We start from the raw sequence: 14292 nt of genomic DNA on the forward strand, positions 1-14292 counted from the left end.
TCATATCCTTACCTGTCCACGGTGCCCACCACCCAGCCACTGAGCATTACATGGCGAGACACAATGTAGGGAGGACAGGGTGACCGTCCAAGGGGGCCTGCCTCTGCTCATCCAATGTCACCAATGTCCGGGGATGAGCTGGACACCAGGGAACAGCCGCTCAGCCTGTGTCCCAGCCCCATTCCATGGCAGCCTTACTTAACCCCAAATAGGCTGAGCTCCTTTCTGTGTAGATGAACAACCATAGCACATGGTCATTACAGATTTATTTGCTGCATTATAAAGAGAAGCTGACGAAGGTCAGAATTATTTTCAAAGGGTCTGGGGTCAGATTCTACCAATCTGAGTGATCGGGCTGCCTCTCCAAAATTGGTTCAGTTTGGGCCCCCAAGAGCAGTGCTGTGACCTTGAGAAGGTCCCTCAAAATGTGTCAGAAGAGAGAATCAGGGCTCAATCCTCCTTCTGAAGGAGCAGAAAGAGTGAAGGAGAGAGGAAGGCATGGGGAGAGGTTGGAATGCAAGTCCATTCAGGCAGTGGGGTCGTGGTACCAGTTTTTGGGATGGGACACTGCCGAGCACGGCACCCACCAGGCTCTCTGGATCTGGCCACAGCACCTGTCACAGCTGGAGGGATCCTGCAGGGATGGAGGGAAGGGCCTTTGCCCTGGGAACCAAGGTGGAGAGGCAGTCATGAGTCCTGCAAGGGGAAGTTTGACCTCCTGCCTTTGACCCCAATTATGGTCTAAGCAGTTGCTCTCTAAGACTTTTCTGAGAGACGCTAAGTTTTGCATCTTCCCACAGCCCCATGCCATCACCTTCAGGCTCCCAGAAACCTCATTAGAGGTGGCCAGTATATACCAAGTGGGGAGAGAGGAGGAGCCTCTCTAACCCGAGTGGTCTGTCCGCTCTGAGTCAGACAGTATTCCCGCGGGGATGGCAGGTTCTTACCAGCACAGTGGTGACAATGAGAGATCTGTTTGTCAGAGAATCAGTGACGTTAGGGCCTCGGCCCTTGGCAACCTCCGTAATGTTGAGCCCATCAGCAGGACTCCACACACCCACCTGCATGGACAGAAAGACAAAGACAGGGTGCTGAGTCCTCAGTCTACCCTTTCCTTCTCCACATTAACAAGACCAACTCCTTCCCAGTCATCGTCATCATCATCTGCTAACCACCCTGATGACAGGTAACCTTGCTGACCCCCACCCTTCCCTAAGCATTGACCATGCTGAATTCTGCCACCCGCTCCTTTTGCTGGCAGATTCGGCCCAGCTGAAGGAAAATGCAGAGTCAGACAGGAAATGCAGCAGCAGCTCTAGGGAGCTAGGAAAGCAACCTGGGACAGAGAAGATGCCTAGCACAGGTCCTGTCTGGGGACACCTCTTGGCAAGATTCCTGGTACCCTGTTGCTCACTCTTTGGGCCTCAGCCTGGGTGCTAGCTATAGGAACCAGATGCCTTCCAAAGCCTAGAATGGGCTGGACCTAGGTAGTTGCTCCCCAGACATGTGTAGACTGAGAAAAGGAGGAGCAGCTGGCAGGCTGGAGTGTTGAATGCGTGTGTGCGTGTGCTCTCTGAAGCTATTTGGGAACTGGTAGTGTGAGGCAGGGCGAGCCTGTTGGGGGTCTTGGGTGCCACTGGGCTTGAAGGCAATTTGCTTTGTAGTTTTACTTCTGAAGTTGGCGGACATCCTGGCCATGGTGACAAAATCTCTCCCTACAGTGTCATTGATATAGAGCCTGAGGCAGGAGGGAGCAAGGGAAAGATCACATTTACAAGGCATCCTCAAACCCTGAGCCTTTAGAAGGTCCCTTTTGACCCAACCTGCCCAGCCTACCCTATCCCGGATGCTGTCTCTCAAGAAAGCCTTCTGCATGCCCACTCTGTCCTTGGCCCAGATGGGGGGTACTCAGGAAACTCAATCAATTACACAAAAAGGCCGAATGCAAACATCACATTCAGAGAGCTGTGCAAAGCAGATAGCAGAGAGAGATGTAATTATGCTTGGGTAATTCTGTCTTAATCCTCCCAAAGCCACTGGCTGGAGCTGGCTGGATCAGCTATGACCCAGCCTAGCAAACATAAGTGATGACATGAGAGGCACAGTGGCTGTGTCTGGGCTTGGCACCTGCTCGGGGGACAGGATCTCTGCTTAGGAGACCACTGAGGCTATGAAGAGAGGGGACAGGCAGGCAGCATCAAAGATACTCTTTCCCTAAGTGGGTCAAGCTCAGTGCTAGGGTGTGCAGCAGAGCGCTGGGTACAGGAGGTACTCAGCAGACATTAGTCAGGCTGAATCCATGGTGGGGCCCCTTGCCCAGCGAGCTCTGCTGAGCTCCAGCCCCATGCCCTGCTAGAAGTCGGGTGCTACAGATATGAGAGAGCCATTAGGATGCAGGCAGCTTTCTGCTGCTGGTCCAGCTGGCTGTGACCAGGAGCCTCTGGTGGGTGCCCTGCAGGCCAGACTACATCTAGGGATAGTAGAGATTTTTTTACACATCAGCTATGGTCAATTTGTGCCAGATGCCTGGAGGGTTGCTGGGAGGATGCTGAAGGTAGGCTCAGATGGAAAGGGTGCTCCAGCGATCAACTGCTGATGCCTGCCACAGGCACAGAAATGGGAAGTGGTGACATGTGTGCCATCTAACTGCCATCACTAGAATTCTAGGCTGTCCTTAGAAATGGGCAGCTAGTTGAGTGAATGCTATTCCCAGTACAGTACCGCAGAGAAGGAAGGCTGCTCTCACCCCTGCGGGGGAAGGGGGTAGGTACACAACCTGGAAGATGACTGGGAGAAGACTCAAGAGTTTGCAGACTCAGTTTGCATGGGGTTGGATCAGTCTGCTTTGATGTCAGGATAGAGGCCTCGGCTTCTGCCTCAGAGAGCTAATTCAGTATGGGGTGGAAGAATGGTGAGGTTTCCCTAGCCATTTCCTACTCTGCACAGTTGCCCCGTGAGTTGGGAGGCAGGTACAATGCTGACATTGCTCTGAGCCAGATCCATGATTGAGGGCAAGAGATCACATTCTACAACCCAGGACATGGCATGGACACCGGCAGAGGTGTGGGAGGGCAGGAGTGACAAGCTGTGGACTCAAGAGCAACTGAGACTAGGTTTGGGAGGCCTGGTGGGGTATGTATCAGGGAGCCTTGAAGGCCCAACTGAGAGGCTGAAGGTTAGTGACTTGGCACAGGGGAGCCATAGACAGTTTTGGAGCAAGGCAGAGCTGTACTCGGAGAAGCTTCCTGTGTGCACACTTGAGATGCTTGGAGGGCTCCAGAGTGAGATGGAAAATCAGGACAGGGGTTAAAATTATGCACATCAGGGGCCAAGCTGGGGAATACAGGGGTGAGAAGAGAGGAAATTCCTTGAAGGCCCAGTGACATCAGAGGGTCCCCCTGAACCTTCCTGGCCTCTGTTCCCTGCATCTTATACATGTCTTCTCTCAGGGTTGGAGAAACACATAGTACCTCCCAAGGACCAGCCTGTTGTGGGACGGGTGTGGTTGAGTCTCTGGTCCCTGGGTCCCAGGGAATGCTGAGATGTCGGGGCTCGTGTTACATTCTCCTCAGCTTAGCAGACTGATTGACAGAACATGCTGAAGGCTCAAGGGATCAGAACAGGCCTCATTTAAACCTTCTTACCTTAGCCTCCTGGGCAGCCCAAGCCTCAGGTGGGCTTGCTTTCCCTGTCTAAACTCTCTGGAAGCAGAGGCCTTAGAAATGGGAGTGGAGGAGCTCAGGCCACGTGTTTAACCTTCAAGGGTAAGAATTCCAGGCTCCCAGAAGAGCAATGGACATCTTGTGAATTCCACTACTCCCCAGGCAGGGGTCCCCTGTGGGTTAGAAAGTTTTTTATACAGGACAAATCTGTCCCCTCTGCGCCATGTCAGGCCTGCAGCCACCCAGAAATGGTCTATCTGCCCCATGAGCCCTTTTACCATATTTTCCAGGTTAAGCACCTCTAATGGATGTGGATCAGAGTGCTGGACTGGGTGTCTGCTGTAGCCAGGCCAGAGTCCTGTACCCCTCAGTGTGGCCACAGCCTCAGGGTTTCTGCTGGGCCCTCGATCTGGGGTGTGCTGAACCTTTTGGAGGCAGATACACCAGATCTTGCTCTCTGCCTCTTGCCCTCCTACCAACCTCCCTCCTGGGTCTACGCACCTTCTCTAGGCCATCCTCCTTCAGGCTGACGATGTCCAGATCAAAATCTGTCCGCAAGCCACTGGTTTTGTTGAAAACAATCCGTCCAGTTAATCCTTCCCACTGAGCCTGCGAAGGCGAGAGGGCAGAGTGGCAATTCCTCGGGCTCATAAATCATCATTCGGTACAACTGTACAATGCTTCATTTTAATTACTCCTTGCACTGATACTGTTCCCCCAAGACCATGATTAATTAATAATCACCTCCATCATTGCTCGGGCTGCGGTGCGAGCCAGCAATTTCCATAAATTCTATTATGCTCTTTAGCCAGCTTTGCATCGCACCTTCTCGTGTACAACATCGATCTTGGATGCGCTCAAATGAGCCCCCGCCTCAGAGCCATGGGAAGGGGGAGCCCCTGCCAGATCCCTGGGGAGGGGCAGGAAGGCAGCAGGGCAGAGCTGGCTGGGGCAGGCAGACCGGCCTAGAGGCTGAAAAGCCAGAGGGACGGGCTGGCTCTGGATATAGAACCAGATGGCTGGAGCATCCCTTACAGGGACAGGGGAGACTGAGGACCCCCCACCCCCGCCCCAAGTCCATGCATATTCTGGTTTAGGATTCTCGGGTCAGTGTTAGGTTCGACCACAGTTAGCTGTGACCTTGAGCATTCCACCTCACCTCGGTGCCTCAGTTTCCTCAGTTAGTACTCATTTTACCAAAATATTGTGAGGGTGAAATCAGTCCTGTAAGACACTGAGAACAGTGCCCGACACACACAAAACCTAGATAAATGGTCACTTCTATTAAAAACTGTCAATAGCACCACGACTCCAGAAAGAAGCAGAAGGACTTTGGGCAGACCAGACTGAGGGAAGCTTCTATCTTCTCAGCCAGGGTGGCAGGACTGGCACTGCCAAGTTTTCTAAGTAGTTGGTTATCACCCAGTGGGGCCCATGTGCTTATGGGTACCCTCTGGTTGCTTTTGCTTTGTGGCTGTTGAGGGAAATCTTTGAGACAGAGACCTCCTGGCCTGCAAAGGCTGAATTCTTCCCTCTCTGCCCTTTAGGAAGAGGTCTGCTCCAGATACTATCTTTCCTGTGGGCCCAAAGCATTAACTCCTCAAGACATGGCCGCTCTTCTTGGATGTGACCTCCCCAGCTCCCCTGGGATGTGGCCAGGGGAGGATTGTGATTTCCACTGTAGAGGCTGGAAGGCAGCCCGGGGGGAGGGGACCAGGAGCCACTCCAGCTCACCCAGCGCACAGAAAGCAGAGGCAGATGGGAACTCTGGGCTCAGGGCCACCCCTTAGTCAGCACCAGTCTCCTCTTCTCTCTCCTCCTTAGACATAGCATGGTAGCTGGGATGCAGTGAAATACCCAAACTTTCTGTGTCTGGGAGAAGAACAAAGCTCATGTGTCTTATTAGAGTCTGGGGGGCAAAGATGGCCTGTGGAGTAGGAAGAGAGGGCAGAACCTGGGGCGGCATGGTCCAGAAGGAGGAGGTATTCGGAGAAGAGGTGTGGGGAGTAGAAGACTTGAGCGCTAGAAAGCTGGCTGAGCCCTGGCTTTGCCACACTGCTCCCTGGGCCCTCAGGCCAGGCTGCTGTATATCTGAGGGGCTCCAGCCCCCTCCTGAACAAACAGGTCAGCACCTCCATACACACACCCACAAGTTCTTGGGTTCATAGGATCCCAACTAAACCCTTGGGAGCCTCCATGCACATGGGCAGCTCTGGGGCACTGTAAAGTCTCCCAGGTATTGGGTGTCTGGACAGTTGGGTGTCTTAGGAAGGCAGAGGGACAGAGCCTCAGAGGGGCTGGGGAGTGCTACAGAACAGAAGAGGTCAGAACAAGAAGGCTTTGCTCAGGTAATCTCAGCTCTCTGAGGTGCAGGGATGTGCTACCAACATCACAGGTTTTTAAAGAGGTTTGCAGAGTGCTCAGCACGATGCCTGCATTTACAATCACGACTAAGAGGTGCAGTTTATCATTTCTCCTTTGTTGCTTCTACACATGGAGCTCCTAGGATGAGGGCTGGCCTTGCCCAGGGAAGAGGAGCAGTCACTTGGGCTGGAAGCTGATCAGAGACGGCTGTTTATTACCCTTCCCTGTAAGAGTCCCCTGAGTTTGCATTGCGATCCTGCCAGCTTTTGAAGCTCAAAGCGGGACTGGGCTAGGCAGACAACAAGTTCAGGTGGGGCACGGTAGTCTCTCACTGTAGTAGTTGAGCGGGGAGGCTTGGGGTTGGGGAACCCAGGGTGCAGCAGGGAAAGCTCAAGTCGCCCAGGGAGCTGGGAGGCAGGGGTCAGAGATCAAAAGCTGCAGCAGAGAAGGTGAAAACCTCCGCTCACGACTTCACAGGGAGGTTCCTTTTCCCTCTGGCTGGGTCTCAGTCACTCCCTGTTCTCCTGGGCGGCCCTACACCCTCCAGCGATCTGCTGGCCCCCAGGAGAAATCACAGCAGGGGCCTTCAAACCAGCTCGAAGGAAGCCTTCGCCTGTCAGCTACAGAAGCAGGAAATGCCAGCGGGTGTGGCCAACCCGTGGGCAGGAGAGCAGGAGCCAGGCAGGGAGCCGAGGGCGGCTCCTCCCCCTTGACATTTCCCGGCCCGCCCGCCCCCTCCAGCCACAGCACAGGACTCGCTAAATGAAAGATGCTTCGCACGCTCTGAACTCCGGCCTGGTATTTTCCAGCTCCTCTCGGAAATGCCAAGTCTTTAAAATGATTTACTGTCACGCAGTCAGATGGGGAGACAGGCAACTTGGAAATGAACCCAGGTAAGACTGTGTGCTGGGCTTCTGCGGGGCACCTGGCTTCTCGTAGTGACCAGCTGTGGGACCAAGGGTGAGCCCTGTGGCCGCTCCACCCTTGGCCTCAACAACCCTACTGGGGCACTAAGAGGAGTGTTTTCCACGGGAACTCCAAGGGGTGTGAGTGGTGAGGGTCATTCACTGGGCCTGGGCCAGGGTACCCTAACCTGGGCCTCAAGGCACCTTCCTTCGCACACTGGATTGTATTCATAAGACCTTGGCGTGGGGAGTGCTGTCTCCCTTCCGGGGCTGAGTGCTCCGTGTGCGTGGGACTCATCTGTTTCAGCCACACTGGCTGCCTGGTGCATAGCTCAGTGCCAAGCACCCTGCATCCCAATGAACTCCCACGGCAGCTCACTTCCTTTCTGGTCCCCTATGTTTGTTACAGAGAGGTGATCTATCCGGAGTCCCCTGAGAGGGCTTCCCCTGATGTCTTTCTTATTGACCTGGCCGTGGTCACTTCCTGTGGCCCAGTGTAACCCTGCCGGGATCTCATCCTCTAGTCTTCTCCATCTGCTGTTTCCTGGGCTGTGACTTGGGCCAGGTACTCCGCACACAATTTTTCAGTCTGTGTTCCAACAACCCCTTGAGGCGGGCATTGTTGCCTTCTCAAGATCAGGGGTTTGTCATCTCCCCCCAAGTCATACAACCCAGAGCAATGGAGCCAGGATGCAAACCCGGGGCTCAGCTTCTCCCATCTGTAAAATGGCAACGATGAACTCTGACTTGCAAAGATTACAAGGATGGTGGCAAATAGAGAATCATTTGAAGTTAAAAGCAGACACCGTTTCGTGGTCAGCTCAGCAGCAGGACAGGTTTCATGCTCTCTGCTGCTCTGAAATCTGTTCTGTGGGTGGATTCTCACAGTTGCCAGAACAGGGGCCCTGCTGGGGCCCCATGGGAAGTTGGCTGGTGGGCTCGTGGCGTGAAGATGAGTTCATGTGGTCGATTACTATTTATCAGGCCTCCACGCTGCCCTACTGCTTCCCGTGTGGCCTCTCCCTTCCCCTTCACAGCATCTCCATGCGGTGGCTGTGCTTCACGCCCCATTTTACAGGTCAGGCCACTGAGGCTGTCAAGGCCCTCTGGCTTGCTGTGGGTTGCTGTTGTACTTTGAAACCTACTGACAAAACTGACCCCCTAATGTGCACTCACTGTGGACCAAGGACTCGGGCGCTCACTCACCTGGGAAACTGGGCCTAAGGAGCACCATTTTTTACCCAAGGAAACCAAGGCTTGGAGACTTGAGGCAGCCTTGAGGTTCTTACCAAAGAGAAGTCAGCCTGGCTCCTGACTCGCGGCTGGCTCTCCAGCGTTCTGCTGCTGTGGAGCATCGGGGGCCCCAGGGCCTCTCCAGGTGGGGTTCCCGGGGCTCACCTCTTTGATGAAGTTCATGAAGCGGCCACCAAAACGCCAGGCCTTGTGCCGGTGGCACTGCAGGGAGTTCACCGTCATCTGGGGAGCCCGCTGGTAGCACACGGATACGATGTGTACAGCGTCGTACAGTAAGGCGGCGTCGGTCTGCAGGGAGGACCAGGGCCTGTCTGAGGGCAATCTGAGCCCTTGAGTCCTAGGCCTGATCAACCCCACCCCCGTCCATTGCAACCTCCCCAGAAAGTTCCTCCAGCCCAGGATCCCAAGTCCTTATCCCTGGTATCTGTAACCAGTTGTTTACACGACCGCACTCCCACCTGCTGCGGCCCTCATCACCTATAAGACCATCCCATGGAGCCCACTGACCCCAAAGGAAACAGGCACAGAGACTGGGTGTGACTCATCTTTGTGTCCCAGGCCCCTCTTCTGGGGTCTGGCTCAGTCCAGCAGGTCTTAAGAAGTGGTGGGAGGGAAGGAAGGAGAAGAAGGTGGGACAGCAGAAGGAAAGGGGGAGCCCCGGGGTTCGGCCCACATGCCCGCTATACCATCATCACTCCGTCCAACAGCCCGGACTCTGCCCGGGGAGCCGCCTGCAACCGCTCCATGGACCACTTCTCCACGATGGCCGAGACGTGGGGGTTGTCCACGTTGAGGATGCGGAACCCCGTCAGGTTCACCCCTGAGTAGCGGTAGGGCTCCAGGTCTAGCGCGTAGAGATCCTGCAGGGAGAGGCTCGTGTAAATCCAGGTGTGGCCTCTCAGGTGAGCTCCAGCCCCACCTTCTGCATCCTCCCTAGTGAGGGCCACCCCAGGGTCCTGGGGGAAGTAACAGAAGAACCTACGGGAGCACTGGACTTGCAGTCAACTCAGAACCTCCGTCTGCGAGGATGATGCCGGCGGAGGGCCCTCAGCCTATTTCTTCTGCAAAATGGGGGTCATCCCCTTTACAGGACCTGGTGAAACTTTACTGGAAATGCTCAGCAATCGTGACTCAGAAATGCTTAATCCTGCTTGTCCACCACAGCGGACCTTCTTTGTTTGGGAAAACAAAGAGCACACAGTCTGGAGACAACCAAGTCACTCAGAATATTTCTTTCCCTAAAACAGGGGATAAAGAGGGGACTCAAGGAGTCCTCCCACCTCTTTCACCACCCAAGTCAGAGCCAGGGCCTTTTCACCTTGTCACCTGGGACAGGCAGGCAATGAATGGTCAGCCTGTCTATCCAGGGGTCAGGCCGAGTCCAGCCTGGTGCAGGAGAACACGGTGTTAACGCCTGGGCAGCCCAGTCCCAGCTCTTCCTGCAGTGGGAGCTCTGGGGCTGGGAGGGGCTGGTGAGGGGAGGAGCCCAAGAAGAAGGGGCAGCAGGAGGAGGAGCCAGATTCCTCTGGGCTGAGAGAAAACAGCAGCAAAGTAGTATGGGCAACCCTCAGAGGAGCAAAGCGGAGATTGGGGCCTGTTAAAAACAATCCCAGACTTGGAAATAGGCAAAAGGGGAACCATATATTCTTTCAGCATGACAAGCAAACATTGCCAACCCACACCGCCCAGGATTACTTAACTCCCCAGGGGAGCATCCTTGCCTTTGACTTTGCTGTTAGCTACTGCTTAAAGGCCTGGACTCTGGGTAAACGTGTAGATTTGTGCCCCGTAGAAAAGATAATCCCAAGGTCGTGGCTTTACTGCTTTGTGGGAGATTAATCCATTTTGCGTCTAACCTAATAGTCTTAGTCTACCACCCCCCACCCACCCACACTTGAAATAACCAGGAACACTCAGTTCCTTGCTTGCTCAGCAGGTCAGACTCACCGTCCACAGGGCCCTCCCGTCTTTGCAACGTGTTTGGGCCACATTTGCGGAAGAATCATGTGCCTGACTTCTAGCAGTCTATACAGGGGTACCTCCGTTCACCAACTCAATTCTCTCCACAATTCTGGTCACAGACAGACTTAGAACTGCTACATCACATTTCCCCACACAGCCAACCTTGAACCTAAGCATCAAATTTGATTTGGTTCTCCTCCAACTCAGCGGCTGGAATCATGGAAAGTATCAAGTTCGTGAACTGAGGTATCACCATACCTTGACAATCTAGATTGGCTTCCTCTCGCAAGTAGGGAGACTGAGTGTGAAGTAGGTCATGGTCAGAGCTCCTTCTCTGGTGCCCGGCCTGTTATCTCCCTCGGATCCCTACTCATCCTGAGCCCAGAGAGATGTCTGGGGACCCTGATGGCTGCTCTTGATTCTCCATGGCTGCTGCCATCTTGACGTCCAACCTCAGTTCAGTCAATGACAGCTCATGCAAAGATGATGAGCGATGAAAGCCGGAGCCCACAGAGTATAGAGCTTTCTCACTGTGCTGGCGCCCCGTGGTTTCGAAGATGTTCCTAATTGATGCTAAACTCCTGCTTTCCCTGCACCCTCTTAACATCCCCCTTCTGGAAGATGCTATGTTGATTTCTTCTTTGAAGGACTATGGAACAGAGGAGAAGCTTGGAGCACACTTAAATCTAGGCAAGAAAGTCTAGTCCTAACCTTGCCCAAACAAACACTGTTGGCCTACTAGATGCACAGTTCCACATCTAGGGAGTCACCTAACCTTGGATAAAAAATGTGTTCTAAAGTTTCTGTCTAAACAGAACACGTAGACTCCCCCCACCCTGTCACCATTCCCTAGAGGATATAGTAGAAGTTGTTTACACAGTGTTTACCTTGTATTAGGATTACAAGTAATCTAGAAATGATGTTAAGTACACGGGAGGGTGTGTATACATCCAAATACTATGTCATTTTATGTAAGGGACTTGAGCATCAGCAGATTTGAGTGTCTGCTGAGGTCCTGGGATCAACCCTTCTTAGATACAGAGGGACAAGATTCTGGTTCTGTCCCAGGAATTGGGGAGGGGAAGAGACTGAATGACAGCAGGAGGGGGCAGGGTCTTCAGTGAAGCAGGGTCCCTGCTGAGATGGCCAGAGAGTGTCCATCTCAGGGGGGAGCAGAGGGTGAGCACATGCTCAGGCCATACAGGGAGTGTATGGTTTAGTCTTCACACTTCCCCTGTGCAGTAAGTATTAAACGGTATTCTCCTGCTCACTGGACATTGCCATTATCAGTAGACTTTTTCTCTAGTGTAAATCCAACTTTATTATTACCTTCCTTAAAGTATTACATGCAAGGTGTCACCTTCGATTACATGCCTGTAACCCCAACACTCCAGGAGGCTGAGGCAGGAGGATCACAATTTCAAGCCCAGCTTGAGCAGTTTAGTGATTTAGTGAGTCCCTGTCTCAAAAAATAAAAAGTCTGGGGATTCAAGCCCCAGTGTGTGTGTGTGTGTGTGTGTGTGTGTTTCCCCCCATGGCTCCTATCATCTCAGTATAGATTAGAGACTGCTCCAGTCTCACTTTCTGGCCCAGCCCTCCCAATTTTTGCTCCAGGAAGGCCAAACTACTTTCCGCCCCCTCCCTCACTGGCCTCTTCCCCGGGGTCTGAGATTTTTGTGCACCTCTTTCCCTGATGGAAGGCTTGTCTTCTCAGCTCCTCCCCTCTCTGGGATTCAGCACAGCTGTCACTCCTCCTCCTCCTCCCTGAAATCCTCCCTGGACTACCCTTCCATGCTGCACAGCAGAGTAGGGCAGGGGTGCTCTGGGTCTCTGGTTACAACTGTCTGGGCCTGGGACTGTTTTCTCTACAAGGGTCCTGAGCAGTCTTGGCCCCAAGGTGGAAAGAAAGATTGGCCAGCCCAGCAGCTCCCTGGGGCACTTAAACATGGCCCCCACCCCACAAGGAGCTCTGGATGGGGCAAGAAGCTGGGAGTGGCTTGGTTGATTGCTTGAGATGTGTCTGCTTCAACACCCAGAACCGAGAGATCTCCCTCAGACCACTTCCGAGGAGGATCTGGGGAGCTGGATGAATTTTGTTTTGCAGGGTGGCACGTGCAAGTTTGGGATCACAGATGAGCTCCTGGGGCCAGGAAGAGAAGTGAGTTCTGCTCCTCGGGGAGCCCTCTTTACCCTTCTCTGTAGTGGGCACAGGCTCTTCTCTGATCAGTGCTGACCTCCCAGGTAAGGCTTGACAGATGCCTAAGCAGGTGGCCTCTCAGGGTCTCTGAGGCTTAGTGCGTCCTCCTTCGGCACCAGGGGCCAACCGGACTGTCTGAGGTGTGCAGCTTTGTCTTTGAGAGCTCGGTGCCAGTGAAGCCGGTCCTCCCAGTGTCCTCATACAGTGTTTGCTTGGTGAAGACAGTCACAGCCTTCTGATAGGTGGCAGGGCTGGGGATCGCCCTCCTCCTGGTCCCTTGCTAGCCTGGAGTTAGTTTTGTAGAGCTGGTGGCACAGAATGCCTCCATGTGACATGAGGGCAGAGGCAATGAAGTGTTGGTAAAGAGGCCTCTTTATTTAGCTCCAATTTTTTTTGTTGTTGTTCAAACTACCCTGGGCCAAGACCCCAAGTGCTGTACACAGTGAACCTTGGGCAACTTTGCTACTTGGCAAAAAGTTGCATTTCCAATGCCAAATGTTGACACACTGAATTCAGTATCAACGAGGGACCTTTTAGAAACATTCAGCATAACATAATAGACTAATTCATTAGCACCCCATGGGTCTGAATGGGTAGAAACTGAAGCTCGGAAAACATCGCCTCAAGGAATGACAGATGAAAATATCTTTCCCATGATATAACTGTTATTGCCGGGAAGTGGCATTAATTGTGATTGCTTATCTATTAATTTATTATAATTCTTTTTTCACCTCCAGGCTTTTACCTACACATGACATGTACCAGGGGCTCAGCTGGGGCTGATTAACGCGGGGTTATCTGGGAATGGCTCAAAGCTGGCTGGAACAGATAATGGCAGCTGGGGTAATTAAAATGTCTTCTGAGTGGGAGAATTTCTCAGAGGCGAAGAGTCGGTGACGTGGGTTTCGTAAGGGGTAGGAGAAAAATGCGAAATGCCACTGCCCTCGAAGGACAGCCACAGCTGACCAATGGGCACAGAGAGGGAGAGCCACCAGGTAGAGGCTTAAGCCAACAGAGCTGGAGGGAGGACTCTGAGGCTGCGAAGAGGACTTGTGTCAAGGAGAGGAGCTGGGGGACACGGCTCATTCCCTGACATTGGGGGCTGCTGGGAATACCATGAGAGACCTGCTACACACACTGCAGACTGTCTACATTTGAGTCTCTCCAGGAGGGTCCACCGTCCTGACCACTGGGGAGGAAGGGCCACAGGCTGGAACACCCATAAGGAAGATCCAGAGTTGGGAGCTAGGCCGAGTCCCTGATCTGCTTGGAGACGGACAAATCACAATCTCCCTGCTGCCAGGCTTACCTTGCAGTTAACAGGGAGTGCAAACTCTGCCCTGCGATCTGAATGGGGTGAAGGGGAAAATCAGGGGACCGGAAGGGCTTGGGAACCAGTGACATGTGGGGCAGCGCTGGAATTTGCAGAGGCTTTATGCCCTGTGCCCCTTTGTTAGCTCCAATCACCATGCCTGGACCAGGTCAGGCACGGTGTGGGCTGTGCCAGCTAGGGCAGCCAGGGTACACTTTATGTAAACTTTCAGCCTGATGGGTTTCAGCAGTGGTCTTTTAAGCTGCACAGCTCCCAGCTGGGGAAAGTCCATAGCCTGCTTGCTGAGTTGCCTAACTGATCCTCAGTTTCTGCTTTTCTATAAAACTAAAAGAGTCATAGCTCACTCAGAGAGTTATTTTGGATTTTCGATGGCATGGGCTATGCTGAGCACACAGAAAATAAGCAGGAGCTATTTAAGCAGTTTATTTAACACTTACATAGTACTAAGTGCTAATCATTGTTCTAAGTACCTTACCAGGATCAATGCATTAAGTACTCATTCTAACAGTTCTATAAAATGATACTGTTATTGTCACCGTTTTATACATGGGGAAGTGAGGCATGGAGAGGATAACTTGCCCAAGGAAATAGAAAAGGCTCAATCCTAATCAGGCA

The 14292-nt window shown here is 53.1% G+C and overlaps 1 protein-coding gene across 1 annotated transcript in view; it reads right to left on the reverse strand.

Annotated features, from left to right (window-relative positions):
• Nucleotides 1-450: 450 nt before the first annotated feature.
• Grik3 (glutamate ionotropic receptor kainate type subunit 3) overlaps nt 451-14292 on the reverse strand; it is a 478898-nt gene continuing 465056 nt past the window's right edge. The window contains exons 7-11 of the mRNA XM_033767981.1: nt 8872-9045; nt 8330-8473; nt 4164-4271; nt 948-1061; nt 451-634 (exon numbers count right to left, since the gene is read on the reverse strand). Coding sequence (XP_033623872.1) covers nt 527-634; nt 948-1061; nt 4164-4271; nt 8330-8473; nt 8872-9045 — 648 coding nt within the window. The 3' untranslated portion in view covers nt 451-526. The remainder of the gene's footprint in view (nt 635-947; nt 1062-4163; nt 4272-8329; nt 8474-8871; nt 9046-14292) is intronic.

The sequence above is a fragment of the Fukomys damarensis genome, unplaced genomic scaffold (assembly GCF_012274545.1).
Source record: "Fukomys damarensis isolate Sample0158 unplaced genomic scaffold, DMR_v1.0_HiC HiC_scaffold_23, whole genome shotgun sequence".
Lineage (NCBI taxonomy): Eukaryota > Metazoa > Chordata > Mammalia > Rodentia > Bathyergidae > Fukomys > Fukomys damarensis.